The sequence below is a fragment of the Clarias gariepinus genome, chromosome 13 (genome assembly GCF_024256425.1).
Source record: "Clarias gariepinus isolate MV-2021 ecotype Netherlands chromosome 13, CGAR_prim_01v2, whole genome shotgun sequence".
Taxonomy (NCBI): domain Eukaryota; kingdom Metazoa; phylum Chordata; class Actinopteri; order Siluriformes; family Clariidae; genus Clarias; species Clarias gariepinus.
Window position 1 is genome coordinate 13,756,955 of NC_071112.1, and position 20,656 is coordinate 13,777,610.

At 39.0% G+C, this 20,656-nt stretch overlaps 1 protein-coding gene across 1 annotated transcript; it reads left to right on the forward strand.

The window, feature by feature from the left end:
• The first annotated feature begins 3,544 nt into the window (after positions 1-3,544).
• Positions 3,545-12,529, forward strand: cdc5l (CDC5 cell division cycle 5-like (S. pombe)). The gene is made up of 16 exons (XM_053510602.1): positions 3,545-3,728; positions 5,023-5,126; positions 5,487-5,648; positions 5,743-5,870; positions 5,980-6,079; positions 6,318-6,536; positions 6,949-7,093; positions 7,174-7,362; positions 7,490-7,638; positions 7,753-7,915; positions 8,006-8,170; positions 9,017-9,097; positions 9,212-9,451; positions 9,571-9,768; positions 11,637-11,849; positions 11,992-12,529. The coding sequence occupies exons 1-16, from the start codon at positions 3,684-3,686 to the stop codon at positions 12,097-12,099; spliced, it is 2,409 nt and encodes an 802-aa protein (XP_053366577.1). The 5' UTR covers positions 3,545-3,683; the 3' UTR covers positions 12,100-12,529.
• The last annotated feature ends 8,127 nt before the right edge of the window (positions 12,530-20,656 follow it).

The window sequence follows — 20,656 nt, forward strand, 5'->3', positions numbered from 1 at the left end:
ATTATTTTCAGAGACATGCTGTCCTGTGCACAGTGTATGGACTGTGTGAGCTATAAATGGTTTCCACAAAGCATTTTTCTTTTATGAATTTTGCACAGAAATATGTTAGAAATGTGGTTTTATTACTGAGCCCAGTAAGGCAGACTTTAGGTCAGGGGCCTGAAGCAAAGCACTAACAGTCACATTTACTCACATCCCTATACCACATCAGAAAAGCACAACACTGCACAGAGAGTTGAGCATCCCTGATACTGCACAGAATTATGGCATCAAACAGCCCAAAAAACAGAAGCAGAGCTTTCCTGCCACTGATGAAAGCAACAGACATGTCATTGCACTCAATCCTAGCTAGTGGGTAGATGGATGAGCATGGATATTATGTTAAGTCTTTGACACTGCCTCTACAGAATACTGTTTTGAGGAGGAGAATCGCAAAATGTTATTTTTTCTAAATGGTGCCAGTATTTCCAGTTATGAGTCACTGTCGTTTCATCCATTCATGCCTAAAAATGACAGTGCTCATGTGGTGAGGTTTAAAAATCGCGACTGTTTTTTTAAGAAAATTAAACATCTAAATTAGTGTCAGCATTCGGTCCAATTAGTGCATCTAATTGTAGTTCTTAAATAGCAGCTCACAGGCCCCTTGAGCATGTTCTCAGGATTTAATAGCACAGAGGTGACATGCTAGCTTGAAAGAGCAGCTTATTCTGCATGAGTTTTCTCATGAATTCCACCTCCAACATGCAGCTGAATCTCTGAGAGGCGGAGCTCAGGTGCAACTTCTTTTCTGATATAAGTCTAATATAATGGACAGGCAATATAATAGCGCACCAATACTGTAGAAACTGGCTCAAGACAAATATTCCAGTTGTATCAGAACAGGAGTGTATTCAAACAACACCTTTCCCTCGTTGTAGAATTGTTTCTCTCCAGGCTGATTAATGTACCGAGTGACCAGCCTGAAGCCACGATCACACCTCAATTCAATTTAGTTTATTCGTTCATTCATTTTCCATATGGCTTGTCCTGTGTAGTGGCACAGGGGGGCTGGAGCTTATCCCAGGAAGTTCAGGACACAAGGCAGGAAACAGCCTGGGTTGATGCCAATCCATCACACACACACACACACACACACACACACACACACACACACACACAATCACACACTATGGGCAATTTAGAAACATATATTGCCCTACACATGTCTTTGGACTGTGCGGGAAACCAGAGAACCTGGCAGAAACAGGAAGCCAGATTTGAATCTCCAACCCTGGAGGTGTGAGGCATCAGTGCCAATGCCAACCACTGAACCACAGTTTGTTTTTTGTTTTTTGTTTTTTAATCGCTATAGCTCATTTACTAATGTACATTATCAAAAAGGAGCTTTACAGAAATCCTGTCAGGAGAGTCACCTTTCTCAGAACTCTTTTTGACTGCAGGTTTCCCTGAACACATGCCAAAGTACCTCTTCTATTCTACTTTAGTATCCAGTATTTAGGATTGCTCCGGATAAATTGACCTCCACAATCTTCTGGTCTATTCTTTATCTACTATAACTCAATCTCCAGGTCCCAGTTCAGTATTAACCTTATTTAGTTCAGGGCCACAGTGGTGGCTGTGGAGCTCATCTGCACTGAGCACAAGGTGTGACTCCATCCTGAATAGGATGTCAGTCAAACATACAGTAGTGCATACACTTATTCTCATCTACAATTTAGAGTGTAGGAGACTGAAGAACTCTGAGAAAACCCAAGCAGACATGAAGAGAGATGAGCTTAAGTGAAGCTTGACCTCAAGATTGAACTGGGACCCCTGGGGTTTTGTATCTTTTATATTCGAGCAATATCACACAAGCAGGAGTATGAGCACAGCAGTAAATTAGCCGTCGGCACAAACTTTGCAGTATGTTGCGCAATCAAGAGTGAAATATTGCTTTCACACAACAGTTCTATAAACAAGAAATTAATAAAAGTAAGTGACATTTTGGATACAATATGTCCAAATGTTCTGTTTATTTTTGCTCTGCCAGGGGAAACAGATCCCGAGGAAGCCACACTCACAATCTGTGCTTCATGGCCAACCAAGTAATCAGCCCCATCAGTCGCTATATCACGAGGCCCAGAGGAGTGGGTGGCTTTATTTCTGACTCTAATTCATTATTAATAGCTCTTGCTGTGCTGGAGCAAACAGCGACTCCCATAAAAGAAACCTCCAAACGGTTTATCTATATTTTATAGACTGCAAGCAATAATAGATAGAGCATTCTTTGAAAAGGAAATACATTACAACACAAATCGCACAAATATGTTATGAGCCACTGAAATTCATCTCATAGATATCCCAAATGAACTTTATCTCCTAGTCTGCAAATCATCCTCAGCTTATAGTCAGTGATCAGTCAGATTTGTCATGTTGTGAGCTGCACTGTTGAGGGCAATGTGATTATGTTGACATCAATTTCTTTTTCATGCAGTTGTTGTAAGAGGAATCACTAGATGGCGATGTTAATCCCAGGCACGTTGTAGATTTACAGACATGGAAAAAGAGAGACGTTGTGTTGCCAGATTGCAATTAAGCCACTAACTTGTGGAGGCACATTGAACGTTTAGAAAAAATGCCACAATAAGCAATAAAAAACAAAAGTAATCAGTAAATAGTAAGAGAGCGTGAATAAATAAAAGTTATATTGCAATATAAACAGATAATAATTTATCCACTATAACATGATTAAAATCTTACATTTAGAAGGTTTTCTTTCATTTTTAAATGGTTTATATAAATAAAAAAAAAAACATTTAATGGTGTGTTCTTATAGAAAGAACACATGATCCTCTTCTGACTTTATGTTGTTAAGAAATTTGCCGGAATTATTAAACCACCACCTCTTCAAACTCATTCACCTATCGTTTATACTGCTTTTTCCTGTATACAGGGTGGTGAAGGCCTGAAGCCCATCCCAGTAGACTGAGAGCATGAAGCGGGGTACATGTCAGGGCACACTCACACACGCTTATTTACATACTAAGGACAATTTTGTAACACCAATTAGACTAACCTGCATTTCTTTGGACTGTATCTTTGGATACAGTATGTCTGTATTTGACTGTACTATATGTATACTTCTGTATACTGTATACATAAATAATATTTAATAAAACAGGACTGTGGTGTTGCACCTTAAGGGGCAAGGGTTTGATTCCTGCCTCAGGTCTGTGTGCATGGAGTTTGCATGTTCTCCCCGTGCTTGGTGGGTTTCCTCCAGGTATTCCAGTTTCCTCCCAAAGTCCAAAGACATGCAGATTAGGCTAAATCCCAAATTGCCCATAATGTCTGAGAATGCGGTGTGTACATGTGTGCTGTGATAGATGGCACCATTGTCCAGAGTGTATCCAGCCCCGTAGTTTCCTGGAATAGGCTCCAGGCCCCCTGCAACCCTTTACAGAATAAGCAGTACATTAGATGAATGAATGTTTTGCATAGGAGCCCTTGTGAAAGGGTATTTGTTCAGTATCTGGCAACCCACTCCAGACGCCATAGTCTCTCCGGCAGCGCGTTGTAAACTGGTGCCGTGTTCGCATGATTTCTTTCCGAGAGGCAAAACGTAACATAGTACTACAAAGTTTGTTCAGTTATTTTTATTTTTATTGATTTTCTAAGGACGTGTGTGAGAACTAACGCGCAAGATGCCGCGAATTATGATTAAAGGTGGCGTTTGGCGCAACACTGAGGTACGTTGTTAAACACCTAGCTAGCTGGTTAGCATAACCGAACAAAATAGCTAGTTAGCACGGCTAACACTGACGGGTAGATTTTAATGTTAAGTGTAAGATTATAATTAGTTAATCGTTTGCTTACTAGCAGATATGAACATTAGAAAGAAAGGTGTTTTAAATGTTCAACGGCTTTACAGCACACGGGCCATGCTAGTGATGTGGTAGCTTTGTAACTAGCCTGATAAGCTAGCTACTTGGCTAACTACAAGACTTCAAGCTTTAATGTAATTTCAGTAGTTTATATTGAGCAAATATTGTTTTTATAATTCTTATGGGTTTAATTGGTGTGCAGTTGAAGACACATTAAATGCTGTTAAATACACACTTCATGGAAACGGCGTATTGCATTTAAGTTCCTACTAGAGCTTCAACTTTTCCCCCGCTGACCCAAATCCACACACATTTAAATGCAATATTTTGTGTGTTTAAGTGAAAGAGAGGTTGTTTTTAAAGAATAAGCTTTTACCAGCTAGTAAAAATCATGAATTTCACTTAAAAAGGCCATTTAAAGAAACACTTCAGATGTGTTTATGGATCTAGTTTATATAGTATTCAATATTTAGTTTGATAACTTGCACATTATTGTATTTTTATATATCCAAATTGGTATTAAAAAGTTTCGAGATTAGTTCTGTTACACGTCAACAGATGGCAGCACAAGTCTGCACACGCAGTCACATAGACCACAGACCTTCATGAGTCAGTGTGCCAAAAGATATTGTCCTGTGTACATCGGGAGCTGTCCTATTCTGACCATGTGCATTGCCACGGCTGGTATTTCATCTTGGACATCAAATTAGAGCAAAGAGCAAACGTAAACCTGCAAATCTGCCACAGAGAGGTTTTACATGATTGGGCAAGTTCACGGCAATGAGTTGTTAAAGTTGCGTGGCCTGTGCACTTTATTAGCTGAAGGACGTCATTGGAAGACAACGAGGGATCAGTAAGATCTTCACCAAGCTCAACACCCAAAAATGTCAAAACCATTCAATTTGTGCATTACATTCATGGCATTTTTGCATCGAGAATTTGTCACCAGGTCCTAGGCCGTCATTAACGAATTCTACTGCCAGGGTTTTAAGGCGTCTGAGAGGACATATGGCAACAAAAAAAAACAGCTAGTAAATAAAGCTAATCGCAAGCTTTAAAAAGTCAAATTATCTTTTTTAGTTAAGGTCACTTATACAGTTAATGATGTTTTGAAGTTTAATGTTAAACTCCCTTTTTTCCCATTATTGTGTCTCTACAGGATGAGATCCTTAAAGCAGCTGTGATGAAATATGGCAAAAATCAGTGGTCTCGTATTGCCTCGCTGCTGCACAGAAAGTCGGCCAAACAGTGTAAAGCTAGATGGTGAGCCTATTATATTTCATTTAAATATAATGTTAATGTTTTAATTATTCCAACCCAACTATTCACATATTGGTCTCATGTATGCAATATTTCTGTGGCGGTTTGTTGTAACTAGCTGTCCCATGATAAAACATATTTCTGGGCCGAGTATACATTTTTAATAGACTTGCTCATTTTTTAAATTCTTTTCCTTCAGAATAAACTTTCCATTAATTGGCCAGCCAAACAGACCTGTTAGTATAACACAAATTTTTCTGCCTTTGATATTGTTTTAATGTGATTTTCATTGTTGCAGGATAAAACATTTTTTGGCTTTGTAATGCCTCAAATAACAACTCTGCTTTGGTTAACCTTAACTAGGTATGAATGGCTGGATCCCAGCATCAAGAAAACAGAATGGTCACGTGAGGAAGAGGAAAAGCTCCTACATTTGGCCAAACTGATGCCCACCCAGTGGAGAACGATAGCTCCCATCATTGGCAGAACTGCAGCACAGTGCCTGGAGCACTACGAGTATCTTCTGTAAGCATGTGTCCTTATTGTGCTTGTGTGTTATTAGTACATTTTACTAATTAATTACATGTAATAAAAATACATGGTTTATTTTTGACCTCAGCGACAAAGCTGCTCAAAGAGACAATGAAGAAGACACAACTGATGATCCTCGCAAGCTTAAGCCAGGGGAGATTGATCCAAACCCTGAAACCAAGCCAGCCAGGCCAGACCCTGTGGACATGGATGAAGGTTTTCATACTCCCTTGAAGATTCTTTCTTTGGCTGACCTGAAGTACAGTACAGTACAGTCTTTTACTTTGCTGAACGTGCTACTTAAGTGCTTGTATCACTTTTGCAGATGAGTTGGAGATGTTGTCTGAGGCCAGAGCTCGTTTAGCAAATACACAAGGAAAAAAGGCCAAGCGGAAAGCCAGGGAGAAGCAGTTAGAAGAGGCAAGGTAGGATGACTGATGGCGGATGAGCATGGATATTTATGTACTGATTACAAGACACATGATTGGAAAACTAAAAAAAAAAAAAAATGCACTGAACAGAATTGTACTGAGGTTTTTTTTTTTTTTTTTTTTTGGAAACATTTACTCAGTGGATTTTATCTTGTGTGAATAAAATTAAAGCTGAACAGCTACTGTTAGTTTGCTAAGCACTAATCCTCTTTTTTTTCCCCCCCGCCCTCAGGCGCTTGGCAGCCCTGCAAAAGCGCAGAGAGCTGCGTGCTGCAGGCATAGATATCCAGAAGAAGCGTAAAAAAAAGCGAGGTGTAGACTACAATGCAGAAATTCCCTTTGAAAAAAAGCCTGCACCAGGTTTTTATGATACATCTATGGAGCAATACGATCCACTCGAGCCTGACTTCAAAAGACTTCGCCAGCAGCATCTTGATGGAGAGCTGCGAAAGTGAGTGACACACTCATGTACACAGATGATACATGAATGAAAGTTCTTTGTGGGGCTCCACAATATATCAGTAAAATTATGCCACAATGGCCTTATCAGAGGTATTGTGATATTTGAATATGATTTTAAATAAATTCCTTACTCGTATTCAGATCAGCTTATTTTAATACTATATGCTTAAAATTTTCCCGTTTACATTTTATAGTTAAAAGACATTATTTAAAGTATAACACGTTTTTCAACTTTAAAATTGATTAACTGCTAGATTAATTGAGTAACACTGCAAAAGGGTCCTTTTTCAGAACATTCATATTGAATTAAAATGTACAAGATAAGTGAGTCTTGCATTAATCTTGATTACTGATTTAGTTTGTCCTGCTTTAATCGAATGGCATTTTTTGGATTACCATAGTGAGAAAGAAGAGCGTGAGCGTAAAAAGGATAAACAGAAGATCAAGAAGAAGAAGGAGTCTGATCTCCCCTCTGCCATCTTGCAGACTAGTGGGGTCTCCGAGTTCACTAAAAAAAGGAGCAAGCTAGTGCTGCCTGCACCTCAGGTAACCATTCACATATTCTACTATAAAACATGGTTTGTGCATATGTGTAGTTATACAGATTTAGATGTTCTCTCGGTCAGATATCAGATGCTGAACTGGAGGAGGTGGTGAAACTTGGCCAGGCCAGTGAAATCGCTCGCCAAACTGCAGAAGAGTCTGGCATCACAAACTCGGCTTCCAGCGCTCTGCTTTCTGAGTACAATGTCACCAATAACAGCATGGCCTTGCGTACACCTCAGACTCCTGCAGCACAGGACAAGATTCTACAGGTATCGCAGTGTTTCAAATCAAAACATTATGTTAAAAAAACAAACAAACAAACAAAAAACCATACTTTCTCACTGACTTTCTGATCTAAACTGTTTTTTTTTTTTTTTTTTTTTACACTCAATCCAGGAAGCCCAGAATCTGATGGCTCTCACTAATGTGGACACTCCTCTGAAAGGTGGTCTAAACACACCTTTGCATGAGAGTGACTTCTCTGGGGTCACTCCACAAAGGCAGGTGGTCCAGACCCCCAACACTGTGCTCTCTACACCTTTCAGGTAGTGTCAGAAGTGAACGTTAGGCTTATTTTATTATGTGTACAAAAATACCAAATCAATAAAATGCATTTAAAATGCTAAAACTTGAATTTAAAATGTTTTATATTTTAATAGAACCCCAAGTCATGGAGCAGAAGGTTTGACCCCTCACAGTGGCATGACTCCAAAACCCTCAATCGGCGTGACCCCGGGTCGCACGCCGCTGCGAGACAAACTCAACATCAATACTGAAGATGGTGTGGTGGATTACACAGATCCAGCTTATGCCAAGCACCTGGTGTGTAGAATAATCTAGATGAGAATAATCCTCTCCTTCTTTATCTTTCTGAGTGTTAAAATATGTATACATGTATTTTTTTTTTTTCAGCAACGGGAGTCTCGAGAGCAGCTGAAGTTGGGGTTGTTGTCTCTTCCCCTGCCCAAGAATGATTTTGAAATTGTGCTGCCTGAGAACGCTGAAAAGGAGATGGAGGAACCAGAGGTGGATGAGAGCTTTGTGGAGGACGCATCTGACATTGAGTTCCGTAAACAGGTCAGGCATTTCACTTTCTCTGCTACCAATTGTGGTTTATTTAAAAATCTTATTCCTGAAGTCAGACATTTCTATTTTTATTGTTTTGAAGTTTCTAGACCTACAAAAAGCATAAGTTTAAAAATACCCTGAAGTGTGATTGGTAATATTGCCATGAGTAGATTGCATTGTTTGCATGATTGAATATATCATGGATTTGAGGGCTGTTTTCAGTAGTGTCAAAATAACAAATACCCTTAAATTAATCTAAACTTTTTTAACAGATGGATCAGCTTGCCTGGAATGTTAAGCTGAAGATGGCTTTACTGACAATACATAAATGTCAAGGAAAATAAAATGGTGCTTAAATGGCACAGTTGGGCATTTTTACCCACTTATAGTAAAGCGTTGTTAAATTTATATATTTTTTAAAAAGCCGAAGGGAATTGGGTATTAAACACTGCCATACAATGTGTAAGTGCATATACATTACCTGAAGCAAAAACACGAATATGAGTGGGAAATCGGTAGTGCCACTTTTCTGGTCTCTACATAACTAAATTAGATCTAAAATGTCAAGTTGGAGTGGCTTTTTAAAAAATTTGGTTATGGATATGGATGGTGTTAATTTGTGTTAATTTTAAATCTTTGATATTTACATATGTTTTTTAGGTATTTAAAAGAAATATCATTTGGCTTTTTGTTTTTTCGAACATTGCTTCTGTACTGGATTGCATGCATGATGTGCATTTTATGCATTGAAGCACGCAGTGTACATTGAGTGTTCTCCTGCACTATATTCTTTGCTCACATCATGCAGTATAGTATTCTAACAATGATGGCTGTTATTACATGCTGTTATTGTAGGCAGCCAGAGAAGCTGAGCGAGAGAAAGAGCTGAAGCAGAGACACACATCAGTGCAGAGAAATTTACCCAGGCCCTCAGAGGTAAAATTTTTTTTATAATAAACTGCTGTCCGAATCCTCATAAATGTAGAACAAATATACCATTTAATGCCATAGTAATTTGTGCTATCATGACGAGTATGTTTCTATGATTAGGTAAATGAGACCATTCTGAGGCCTCAGAATGTAGAGCCTCCTCTCACAGAGCTGCAGCAGGCAGAGGAGCTCATAAAGAAAGAGATGATCACCATGATCCACTATGACAGTCTGCACCACCCATACACAGAAGTCCTGGCTAAGAAAGCTAAAGGAGGTTCAGGTTCTACCAATGCTGATCACATTGCCTACCTAGAGAAATCACCTTATGAAAAAGTGGCAGAGGAGGAACTCAATAAGGTTAACTTTGCATAATCTTATTTTCCTTTGTTATCAAATGCATTTTACATAGATTTAAAAGTTACAATTCTTTGATATGTTGGTTTTAAAATGAATTAATGGCACACTTTGAATGTCAGGCTAAAGATCTACTTCGGCAAGAGATGGAGGTGGTGAAGCATGGCATGGGTCATGGTGATCTTTCAATTGAGGCCTATAATCAAGTTTGGGAAGAGTGTTATAGCCAGGTGCTGTACCTGCCCGGACAGAATCGATACACCAGAGCCAATCTGGCCAGCAAAAAGGACAGGATTGAGTCCCTGGAAAAGAAACTGGAGGTATAGTCGATTTAAAATTGCATTTCCTGTTCTTTACAGCAGATGGCACTAGCTACTTATTGATCATTTAATCAAGATTTGTCACTATTTAGAATGAAAATGACGAACATTTACATTGTCTCCTATTTGTATGGAGAAACCTTTTAAATTATAAAAAAAAAAAAAATAGTGCAATCGATTAGTCTCTGGATCAGTATATAGCAAACAGTTGATATATTGTAAACTTATTTAAAATGGACCTGGTGTTTAATGTTCTCGGATCATCCCATCACCCAAGAGAAACAATGATTTTTAGGCCAACTTTGATGAATTGGAGGATATAAGTATAGATGGATAAAAAAAAAATGTTTCCTGTGCTAATACTGGGTTTAATGCAGATGATGATAAAGGACAGTCAGTTGACTTCGTCGTTTAAGTATAGGTGCAAAGTTTCACTTAATCAAGGCAAACCCTGTCTCACAAAGGGTGCATTTGTTTCATATTCCTTGGCTGCAACATGGGCGGAAACTTGGAGCCTTTTCACACAGCAGCACACTCTCAGTAGTGGGGGAGGGAGTAGAGGGCTCAGCGGCACTGCACTCTCTTCATTCAGAGAATCGACAGGATTTATGTTAACAGCAGCTGCATTCCACATTTATTAACAGGCCTCAGAAGTGGCTTGAGTAGTGTGGAGTTATAGAGTGGTTCAGGGTGATCTCTATGGCAGGGACCATAAACACCAGCACACTTTTACCTTACCCGCTGGCTCAACCACACAGAGTAAACAAAGTCTTGTCCCTGTGTGGGGTGGATCTTAACATCAGTCTTGGGTGACTAGCACCTCTCACCTGGGGTTTGCATGTGTCTTGCATGCATGTTCAGTGACCACAATCATCACAAGTAGTCATCAGAAGCAAACTTGCTAAATCTGATGTCACTTTACAACCACTTTAGAAGGTACGACACATTACGTTGTAATCTGGTCATGTAGCTGTCTTTTTAATGTGCTTTTAATATTTATGCAAATAAAAAGAGAGGACTGTAAATAAAAAACTGAGTTGTGTTGCCTACATAAATTTAGCCACTATGTAGTAAGATTGTGGGTGGGGCTGTCAGAGTTTAAGGATTGCCTTACATACTCAGTTCTAATTAACTTGACCACAGGGCACATGGTTATAAACTCAAATATACTGTTAAATATCAAATAACAGTGCGGGTGTGTGGTAGCTATACATTTTGTTTCTGAAACATGCCTATGAGACAGGATTACCAAGATCATTCCTGGAGATTTATTTGCTTTCCTTCTGACCATTTATTTTACTTGAAAGCTTGGATAAAGTATAGAATGTATAAAATGTTTCCTTTAACACGGCCATCAGTTAGCTAAATGCATGCTCTCAAACTTTAAAATTACTCCTTCCCAGCTTATTTATTAATGTGTATATTATTTTTATCATCAGCAATATTCAAAAATGTCATGCAGTACTATATACTGAAGCGGTATTCTGTGCACCCCATTTACTTTATTTAAGTTTATTTATTTATAATTATAAATTATTTATTTATATAATTTATAGTTTCATAAATGAAGTGTAGTAGACCAGTTTGCTTATCCAAATAGTCTACGTATTGACTTGACTTGTCATATTGTAAAGACCAGAACTCGTATTAAGTCTGGTAAAGATTTGTGCATCTGCTGATGTAAAACTGGATGTTGATATATTTTGGCTATGCTGTCTAAAAAATGTGTAGGTGTAATATCTAATGGATTTCCATTGGGTAGTATATTTAATTTTAGAGAATTTACTAATTGTTCTGCAAGAATGACAGCTTATTCGAAGTCAAACAATTGCTCTGCCATATTTAATGCCGTATTTAATATGATCCAGGTGAACAGAGGACACATGACAACAGAAGCCAAACGGGCAGCTAAGATGGAGAAGAAGATGAAGATTCTTTTGGGGGGATACCAGTCTCGGGCCATGGGTCTGATAAAGCAGCTCAGTGACCTGTGGGACCAGGTGGAGCAGGCCAACATGGAGTTACACACCTTCCAGGAGCTGAAGAAGCAGGAGGACTATGCCATCCCACGCAGACAGGAGGTAACTCAGACCAGTATCATTGCGCTCAAAACCTTAATGATACTTTAATGTAGAAATGTTCATATATAAGCTTTTGATGCTGTTTTTATTATATATTAATATAATACAAGTAGACTGACACTGTGCTTGTATGTCTTGTAAGGCTTTGAGAGAAGATGTGCAAAGGCAACAGGACAGAGAGAAGGAGCTTCAGCAGAGGTTTGCTGATCTTCTCCTTGAGAAGGAAAGTTTGCTTTCAGAGAAGTTCTGAATGTAATATTGGACTGTAAAACTCCACTTTGGCTGTATCTGCACTGTAATCTGTAAAAAAAAAAAAAAAAAAAAAAAAAAAAAGTACAGTTAAGGCTTTGGAGTGGTTTTACTTGTTCAGCATTGTCGACATACCATGTTTGCTGCTGTACCTTTGGTTTTAGCAGCAGTCATTTGGTTCCTTTCTCATACTCAGATGCAGTTTAGCTGGTCCTTGAGATTTCAAGGATGATTCATTTGTTGAGGTTTTTTTTTAATTGTGAAAATGTGACTTGACTTGTAAATAAAATGTCACACAGGATGTTCTTTATTCCAGAGTCAGGATTTAGCATAATGAGGTCATGAACCTTTTTATTGCTCCGTCATTGTGCAGGGAATTGCATAAGCTTTGAGAGTACTGGTTATTTACGCAATAAATCATTAGCCTCAAACCCTTGTGTTGGTGTTTTACCTTGCACATTACTTTTTGTAGTCGTATGCCTTTTCTAGATTCTTTGGTTAATACCCATAAGAGTACATTAAGTGTAATGTACTTAAAAGTGTAATTAAGAGTAAGCTTAACAGTATAAATGAATACACACCAATCAAAAATGCTAAATTTAAATATCAGGTATCTTGTTGCATTTCTCCAAGTGTTGCTATAGACTTATTCTATTCACGCATAAATCTTTATATATAAAACTTTTATATTTAAAAAAAATTGTCCTGCTGCACAATGTAGTGGGTGGCCGCCGCACATTCCATTTGCAGGTAATGGTAGCATCTGCATGCAAGCAGAGCCACTGGTAAGATTGAAATTTTATGCAGCATATTTTCATAATTGAGAGAAATGTCTTCCAAAGTCTTCTCAAAGTAGCACCTATTCTGCAAAATAAACCTGCCCACACCCCCAATATAATTAAAACAGATTACAAGAAGGCTTTGCATTTAATTGTATGCCACACCCGTCATACTGTATGCTTTGCATTTGACATTTTTTTTACCTCATTGATGGATTTTAATAGTCTGACTAGATGATGGAAATTGTCTTAGAGCGTTATTAGAAATCACCAGTTATTTTCAAATGTAGCTATACCATGTAAGTTCTTTTACTGCAAAAAAAAAGGATAGGTTTTGCATTTAAGCTTATTGAGAAGAGCGGATGTGGTTTTAAAGGCTGTCAAAGCTCTTCAGTGTTCCCTTTGCCAGTCTGCTGCAAGTTTATTCATGGACCTTTAATTATTTGGCTGATGTGATGAATCAAGTACGACAGGGTGAGTGGCATCACTTGTCTTCGAGCACGAGAGAAGGAAGTGATTATTTGTAAATCCATTAATGCATGACTGACTAAGTGCATAAGACTTGGATGTGGGCCAGAGACACGGCTCATGCTACAATGGGCCATTTGTCAGTGCGCATTGACTCAGAAGTAATATAACAGAAATCTGATCAAACAGTAAGGCTAACTTTCTCTCTAGTGATAATTTAAGAGCAATGATCACAGGGACACTGTTTTAACGATAATTTAATAGTGATTTTAAGACCATGTGAATCATGTTCAAAAACGTGTCAGACTGATGGCCATTACCATATTTGGCTGTGAATTTATTTTAGTGGTGTGAAAAGGTTTCTTTCATGAGATACAAAGCAGTGGCTTCTCAGTGTTTGTATCAGTGGAATTCTGTGTGGCTTTTTACAGTCTGGGATTTTGAGAGCTGTGTTATTAACACCAGGTGTTACTGGCTGTAGCACAACACTATCAGCTTTCACCAGAGTGACATATCATCTACCAAGTTGTACTGATCTAGGTGTAGTATAAAGAAGTGCAAGACAGGAGTCTAAGAAAGGGTTAGAGGACTGCAAGTGCTATAGATTTCAAATTTTGCAACATAATTGAGTCTATCTTAGGTGAAATGCGTGTGTGTCTCATCCTGGTCAGACTGGCTCTTGTCTTGTCTTGTAAAGCAATTGTGTATTTGTCTCACACGTACAGAGATAATTAATTCATAAGATAGATCAAATGATTCTATACACTAATCAGAACATTAAAGCCACTTAGGTTTTGGGTTCCCTTTGAGAACAGCCCCCCAGGTGTGCTGTTGTGTCTGGCAATAATTTATTGCAATTTTGGTTGCAGGGTGGGGCCTCCGGGAGTTTGATTATTTTTTTTTTTTCTTTTCTTTTTTGTCTGGGACATCCCATTGGTTCTCAATCAGATTGGGATTTCAAAAGTTCAACAGCCTTGGGCTCTTTGCCTGCTGGGCTTCATGAGTGGTGGGCTGTGGTGCTCTGGGTGACTGATCCCTTGCTATCATTGCCATTTCTGCACCAGACGGTCCGGCCAATGATCCTGTCACCAGTTTACTGATTTTTTTTTTTATAATTGATAATCAATACAACTAGCGGTGGTGTTAGTGTTATAACAGATCGGTGTCCATATAGCAGTTCCATGTGGAACCTGTTACTGTTCTCTTGTGGTATATGAGGTGCAAGGATAAGCCATTATAGGGGGTTCGTTGAGATAAATTTGGTGGAAGCACTGTTCATATGAAGAGTAAATAGCCTTCTGAATCAAAAAAGCAAAGACTTAATATAAATAATATAAAGAAGCTGTAGAATTTTTTTTTAATAATAATAAATAAATAAAACATCAAAGAAAGAAACATACAGGAATAAACTAAACTGTTTTTCCCCTAGTGTTAAACATTTCTGGAGCATATTTTCCTGATAACTCATTTCTGCTTTCTTAAAAAAAAATTCTTACAAAAACCTTACTAGCAATGGGTGGAGCAAGTAAGCTTTTTACTATTCCACTGTGTCCCCTGAAATCAGCTGCTTTGCTCTCGTTCTGCCTCTTCCACTTCCCTCTAGTCTTTTAGCAGACATGGGTAATCCCTCCTCTTATTTGCTAATCTAATAGTAATCCTGTGTGTGCGGGTGGGTCGCTCATTTAGGAAAGAAATGAAGTGATTGATTGTGAAAATAATATGCACCTATTTTTTTTACCATCCTTAAGGAAGGGACATCACTTTCTCTCTTTAGTGTCTGGTCCATGCTTTTCCCCTGCTAGCAGGGAGGTCTAGCAGATGATTGATCCTGGATGTACTGCTTCATTCTGTGACCAGACAACAGGAGATGGTGGCCATGCTGTCTTTCACTTTTATTTTGATTAGTTGTAATAAAGTCATGCTGAAAACCACCACAGTGGGTTGATTTCATGTTCTTCTAGCTGCAGGGTTGATAGTTTGGTTCTGAGCTCCTGTGGCGCTTTACATGGCGTTTCCTCTTGTGTTTACGTCGAGCTCCGCCAGATTCTCCAGTTCATTCCCATTTCCCAAACACATGTAAGTGTATTGGTGAAACCAGACTGCGATAAGAAAAGAATAAGATGATAAGAGATAATAAAGATAGATAATAATAATAATAATAAAAAAAAACTTTACTTCATCGCCAGTTTCAACAATTTCATAGAAGTGGATCGAAAACAAGCCAATAGCAGGATGTTGAGCATCATGCTAGCTTAATTACCACCGAGTCTCCTCTAACCATCCCATTTTTCTTCTCACACACTCAGTGTAAACAGGATGCAGACTCTCAGGACACAAGCACAAACATGTGAGGGCAAAAAGTGGCAAAGTACACCCACGGTGCCGTCCTAATGAAAACGTCCTGCAGCCACGTAAACAACCATAAAACACATCCTAAATCTAGCAAAACAGGAAAGCGCAGAAATTCACTCATGCGGCGCCTTCGCTCTTCGCGGCGTCTTCATCCCGAGGTTTCACCTTTTTCCCTGCGAACGCCCTGGACTGTGTGCATTTGAAAGCGAGCACATTGTCAGCCTGAGAACGGGGAAAGCGATGGAAGAAGAAGAGAGGGAAGAACGAGAAAACACAACATCAAAGGACACGAACAGTCATCGAAAAACAAGAACAAAGCCTTCAGTGATGGGGGAACGGGCAGATTATGCATCCAATTGCCAGTGCAACAACACGCTATGTGTTATTCAGGCTGACACCGAATTAGACATGTTTCCTTTTTGTGTTGGAGAAGAAATAACAGCGAAGAAGAATAGAACAAAAAAAAAAAAAAAAAAAAAGCGGCATGTCTTCGCGTTTGAAAAACTCCTGTTGTCTAGCCAAGTCTGGCTCCGAGCATTGGCCGTGCTCTCCCTGGGTGAACTGACAATAAAGCAAAGGTCAGCATTGTTCTCTCGAATCAAATCCGAAATACTTCCAAGCATAATAATAATCTATACCCCTATGGTCTGTGGTTCGATTGTAAATCGGAGCTGTCTTCAGAAGCTAAATTTAAACAGATTTCACCCAGTGACAGTGAGAAGCCGTCAGACCAACCTTCTGTTTTGACTTTCACATCAAGGGCTTCTGCTGCCTTTCTTCTGGCCAGCAGTGTAGATTGTGTTCTTTACAGCTCCACTCTTGACCTGTTTACATGAGTGTGACGGACTCGGTGGCAATTATAATAATGCACAAGGGCAAAGGGAGGTCTCCAGTGTGTTAGCCTGTTATTATAGTCAGAATTGGAAACCCCCGAGGGAGAGGGGATTCGGTTACAAATCAAACACGAGTCCCGCTTTATATGCAGCTAAACTGCACTGGTTGGAAATCTTTTGTCAAATTCAGGCCCGTCTGTTGGAATTGAATCTGAGCATTGGTAATTACAAACGGAGTCATGGTGAATTATGCAAGATGTTTTTAATGATTTCAGTATTCCGTTCACCCAACATGACCTCGCTGTGACTGAGCCGTGCAGAATTTTTTTCTCGACTCTCTTTCGAGAACAGAGAGATGCTTTTAATGTTACAGTATTAAAATACATGATAAGTGGAAAAACATCTTTTCTTTGAGAGAGTTCAGCGAAAGGTGCTCGGCTGAGGGGCTTTTAAAAAACTGTTTTCTTGTTTCATTTCATGAGAGTCTTTGTTTAAATATTCTCCGATTTTCTCCTGGTTTTGGCAGCATGTCTACCTGGCCAGGCCCTGGGGAATTAGTGATCTATATTATGTCACGGACAGGTTAAGCTTTTAAAAGGGACAATTTGTTCTCACGAGCTGTTCAGACGGCATGGCTCGTGTTTGCTTTGGATGCCTATGAATAACCTTGGATACGGAAACGCGATTAAAAATGCAGGGTTGTAATTTACAGGGCAAGGGAGTAGATTTAAAGGCCTTCTCACTGCTCCAGGGCCAACTTCCAAATTTATCTCAGCCGAACATTAGCAGGACGTTGTGTGTGAGTGTGTGTGTGTGACCTGCCATTCAGCGCCAAAAGAGAGATTTGCCTATCAGATGGAAAGTGACAGACATCAGACATGTGATTTCACTCAGGCTTTATGGGTAAGGGTAAACTCTAGTGTAATTTGGTGTCTAAGCAGTGCACCTATATCCAGGGCTGCTGAGTGTTGAAGACCTTGAGGAATGAAACACTTGCATTATGTCCTTTAGAGCATATATAGTTGGTTAGATGTTTGCCCGTCCAAACATAATCTAAGATTCAAACATAAACTCATTTAACTGAGGACACGATTTCTTTTATGGGAATGTCATTTTCTTAGGAATGTCTTTTTGTCTAGACCTTGCTAAACTCACATTATTATATTGTAATCTAATCTTTCTGTAGAGTCGCTACAGGACATGTACATCATGCTTAAACCAGTTCAAAAAAGTGGTGACCCATTTAGTTTTTTATATCCTCATTTTCAGATTAAAAATTACCATTAAGCTTATTCACAGAATGCACAATGATACAAACTGTTTAGTAAACGTCCATCAAAAGTAATCAAATTGTATACTTCTATTGAGCTTTATAACTATTTATTTAAATGCCATAGTCATTCAGTTTCATGTCAAGTTGATGACTTTTGTCATGTTCAATTTCTACCAAACTAGGAGACGATATTATTTATTGTGTCTTTGAGGAGAGCAGATGTCGTACAGAAAGTAAAAATAAGCTGTAATAGACAGAAAATAAGATACTTTTCGTATTCTTATAAATCTGCACCAGTTTAGACTCATGCAACACAAATTAACCTGTCCTACAGATAGGAACTTTTCCCACACTGAGAAATAAACTGTGGTTTACAGGTCAGTTGTTAGAGCTACAGTAGGCTGTGAATAGTGGACTGAGCTGTGAAGTGAGAGTGAGCAGTGGAGTGCTGCTAGGTGTTGAGCACCCCAGGGGAGCGTGGCCTCCTCTGCTCTGTGGTCTCTGTGGTGTGTGGAGCAGCTCCAGCTCTACTGCTCTTACCTTTCAGCGGCTGGCCTCACACAGGCACCGGCAAACAGGAACATGTCAGACCTAGAGAAAACACACCAGCACAGAGCTGTTAAATGGGTTTGTGGTGTGTACCTTTAGCAAACATTATCAATAGCTAGACTGCTACACCAAGCTACGCTGTATGGACAGACGTATTTGGTCTGCAGTGACATTTTATCTAAATACATAGACTTCAATATGGATTTTGTCCCCCTTTTGCAGCAATAAGAGCTTCCACTCTTCTTGGAAGGCTCTCCATAAGATTTTGGAGTGTTTCTGTGCAAATTCGTGCCCATTCATTCTGTAAAGCAGTGATGTTGAACAGGAAGGCCTAGCTCACAATCTGCATTCCAGTTCATCCCAAAGGTGCTCGATTGGGGTTGAGGTCAAGTTCTTTCACAACGAACTCATCAAACCCTGCCTTGCTTTGTGCGCTGGGGCTCAGTCATGTTGGAATAGAAAAGGGTCTTCCCCAAACTGCGGACACAAAGTTGGAGGCATAGCATTGTATAAAGATGTCTTGGTACACTGAAGCAATAAGATTGCCCTTCACTAAGGATAAGGGGCCTGATTGGAACCCCTGAATTCAGTAATTTGCCCAATACTTTTGTTACTATAGTTCATGTTGAATAATTTAATTGTTAGATTTTGCAATATATTCTTATATCAAATAAGCAACATTTACAAGCACAATACTGTAAACGGATAAAACAACATAACTCCCAACAACATAAGATCATGTTTAAACAGTCTTGTGTCTGGTACATATAAAAGGATATTATATATTCTACAATATTCTGTGACAAGAAATATTTCAGGATTCTTGGAGTCTTTTTCATCATTCCTCCAGCAGGTGGTGGTATTGAGCTAACCCGGGCATTTCAGAATGAGAATAAGTCATTAAATCACTGCAGCTCCACTGCCAAGGTGTGAAGTGGCTCATATTACACTTACTTCATTCATACAGCAACTGAATGAGACACATCAGTGACTCCAAATATCTCCCTGCATTTAAATTAAAAACTAAAGAGGGGAAAGTCATAAATACTAACTAAAGTGGTGCTTTAAAAAACTTAAGTCATGGAATCATAGATTCTGTGGCTCTTTCATTTCTGGTAAAAGGGCTTAATCTCAGAATATAAATAAATAAATATATATATATATATATATATATATATATATACTATATTTTTGTTTACCTAATTAAAGTTTAAACTTAATGTTATAGTGTTATCTCTAAATTATTAAGATATATAAAATCAAATAAATTACTGTATTTATGTCTTTCACTCACTCAATACCGCTTTATTCTATATACAGGGTCGTGGGGGGCCTGGAGCCTATCCCAGGAGACTTTGGGCATGAGGCAGGGTGCTGAACCATCTTAGAACACACATGTACACATACTGCAGGCAATTTAATAACTCCATAATTATTAATGCAATCATTATGCAATTAGCCTAATCTACATGTCTTTGGACTGTGTGAGGAAACCCATCAATCACGGAGAGAGCATGCAAACTCCACGCACACAGACACTGAGGAGGGAATCAGACCCTGGAGATGCAAGGCAACAGTGCTAACTACTACGCCACTGTGCCGCCATTTATGTAGTTCAATTATTTGTATTTTTTATTCATTTTAATAAAGAAAGATGAAAAAAAGAAGAAAAAAAAAACGAAATCAATAAAGTTCAAGCATTAACTTGGTAAACCAAAATAAATGGTTGGTGGTGCTTTACATGCACACAAGTAATAATCAGCTCTGAGAACCTCAGGCAGTGAAAGGCAAATGGAAAAAAAAAAGAAAAAAAAAAACTTCTGCATTTCTGGAAAAGTGGTTTAAAACTAGCTCTAAAGGAAGTGTTAGCCTCAACATTTCAGCCGTTGCCTGGTGTGCTTCAGTGCTAAGGAGCTGTGTGGTCTCCCCTCCCCTTAGTGATGGAGGGCAACACTTAGCACAAGGCTTACTGGAGGCCTCTGTGGTGAAGACTCGGGTTTGGTGGTGGTCAGAGCTGCAGAGACGCCCTGCTGAGTGCTGCGGATCTAAAGTTCGCTCGCTGCGTCTCTCTGGGGCCTTATGACATGCCAAATGGCCCATAAATACAACTAATTTTTAAGGCTAGTTTGCAGTATTAACTCTGGTTTGTGTACTGTCTTTGACCGAGGCGCCGAAATTCAACAATATTGTCAACACACCAAGTGTTTAAAGAATGTCATCTAGTGACGAGCGTTCAATTACTGGCCCTCACTGTTTAAAGAGGACGATTTAATGGATTGATAGAATTTGCTTAATTAGCCAAAA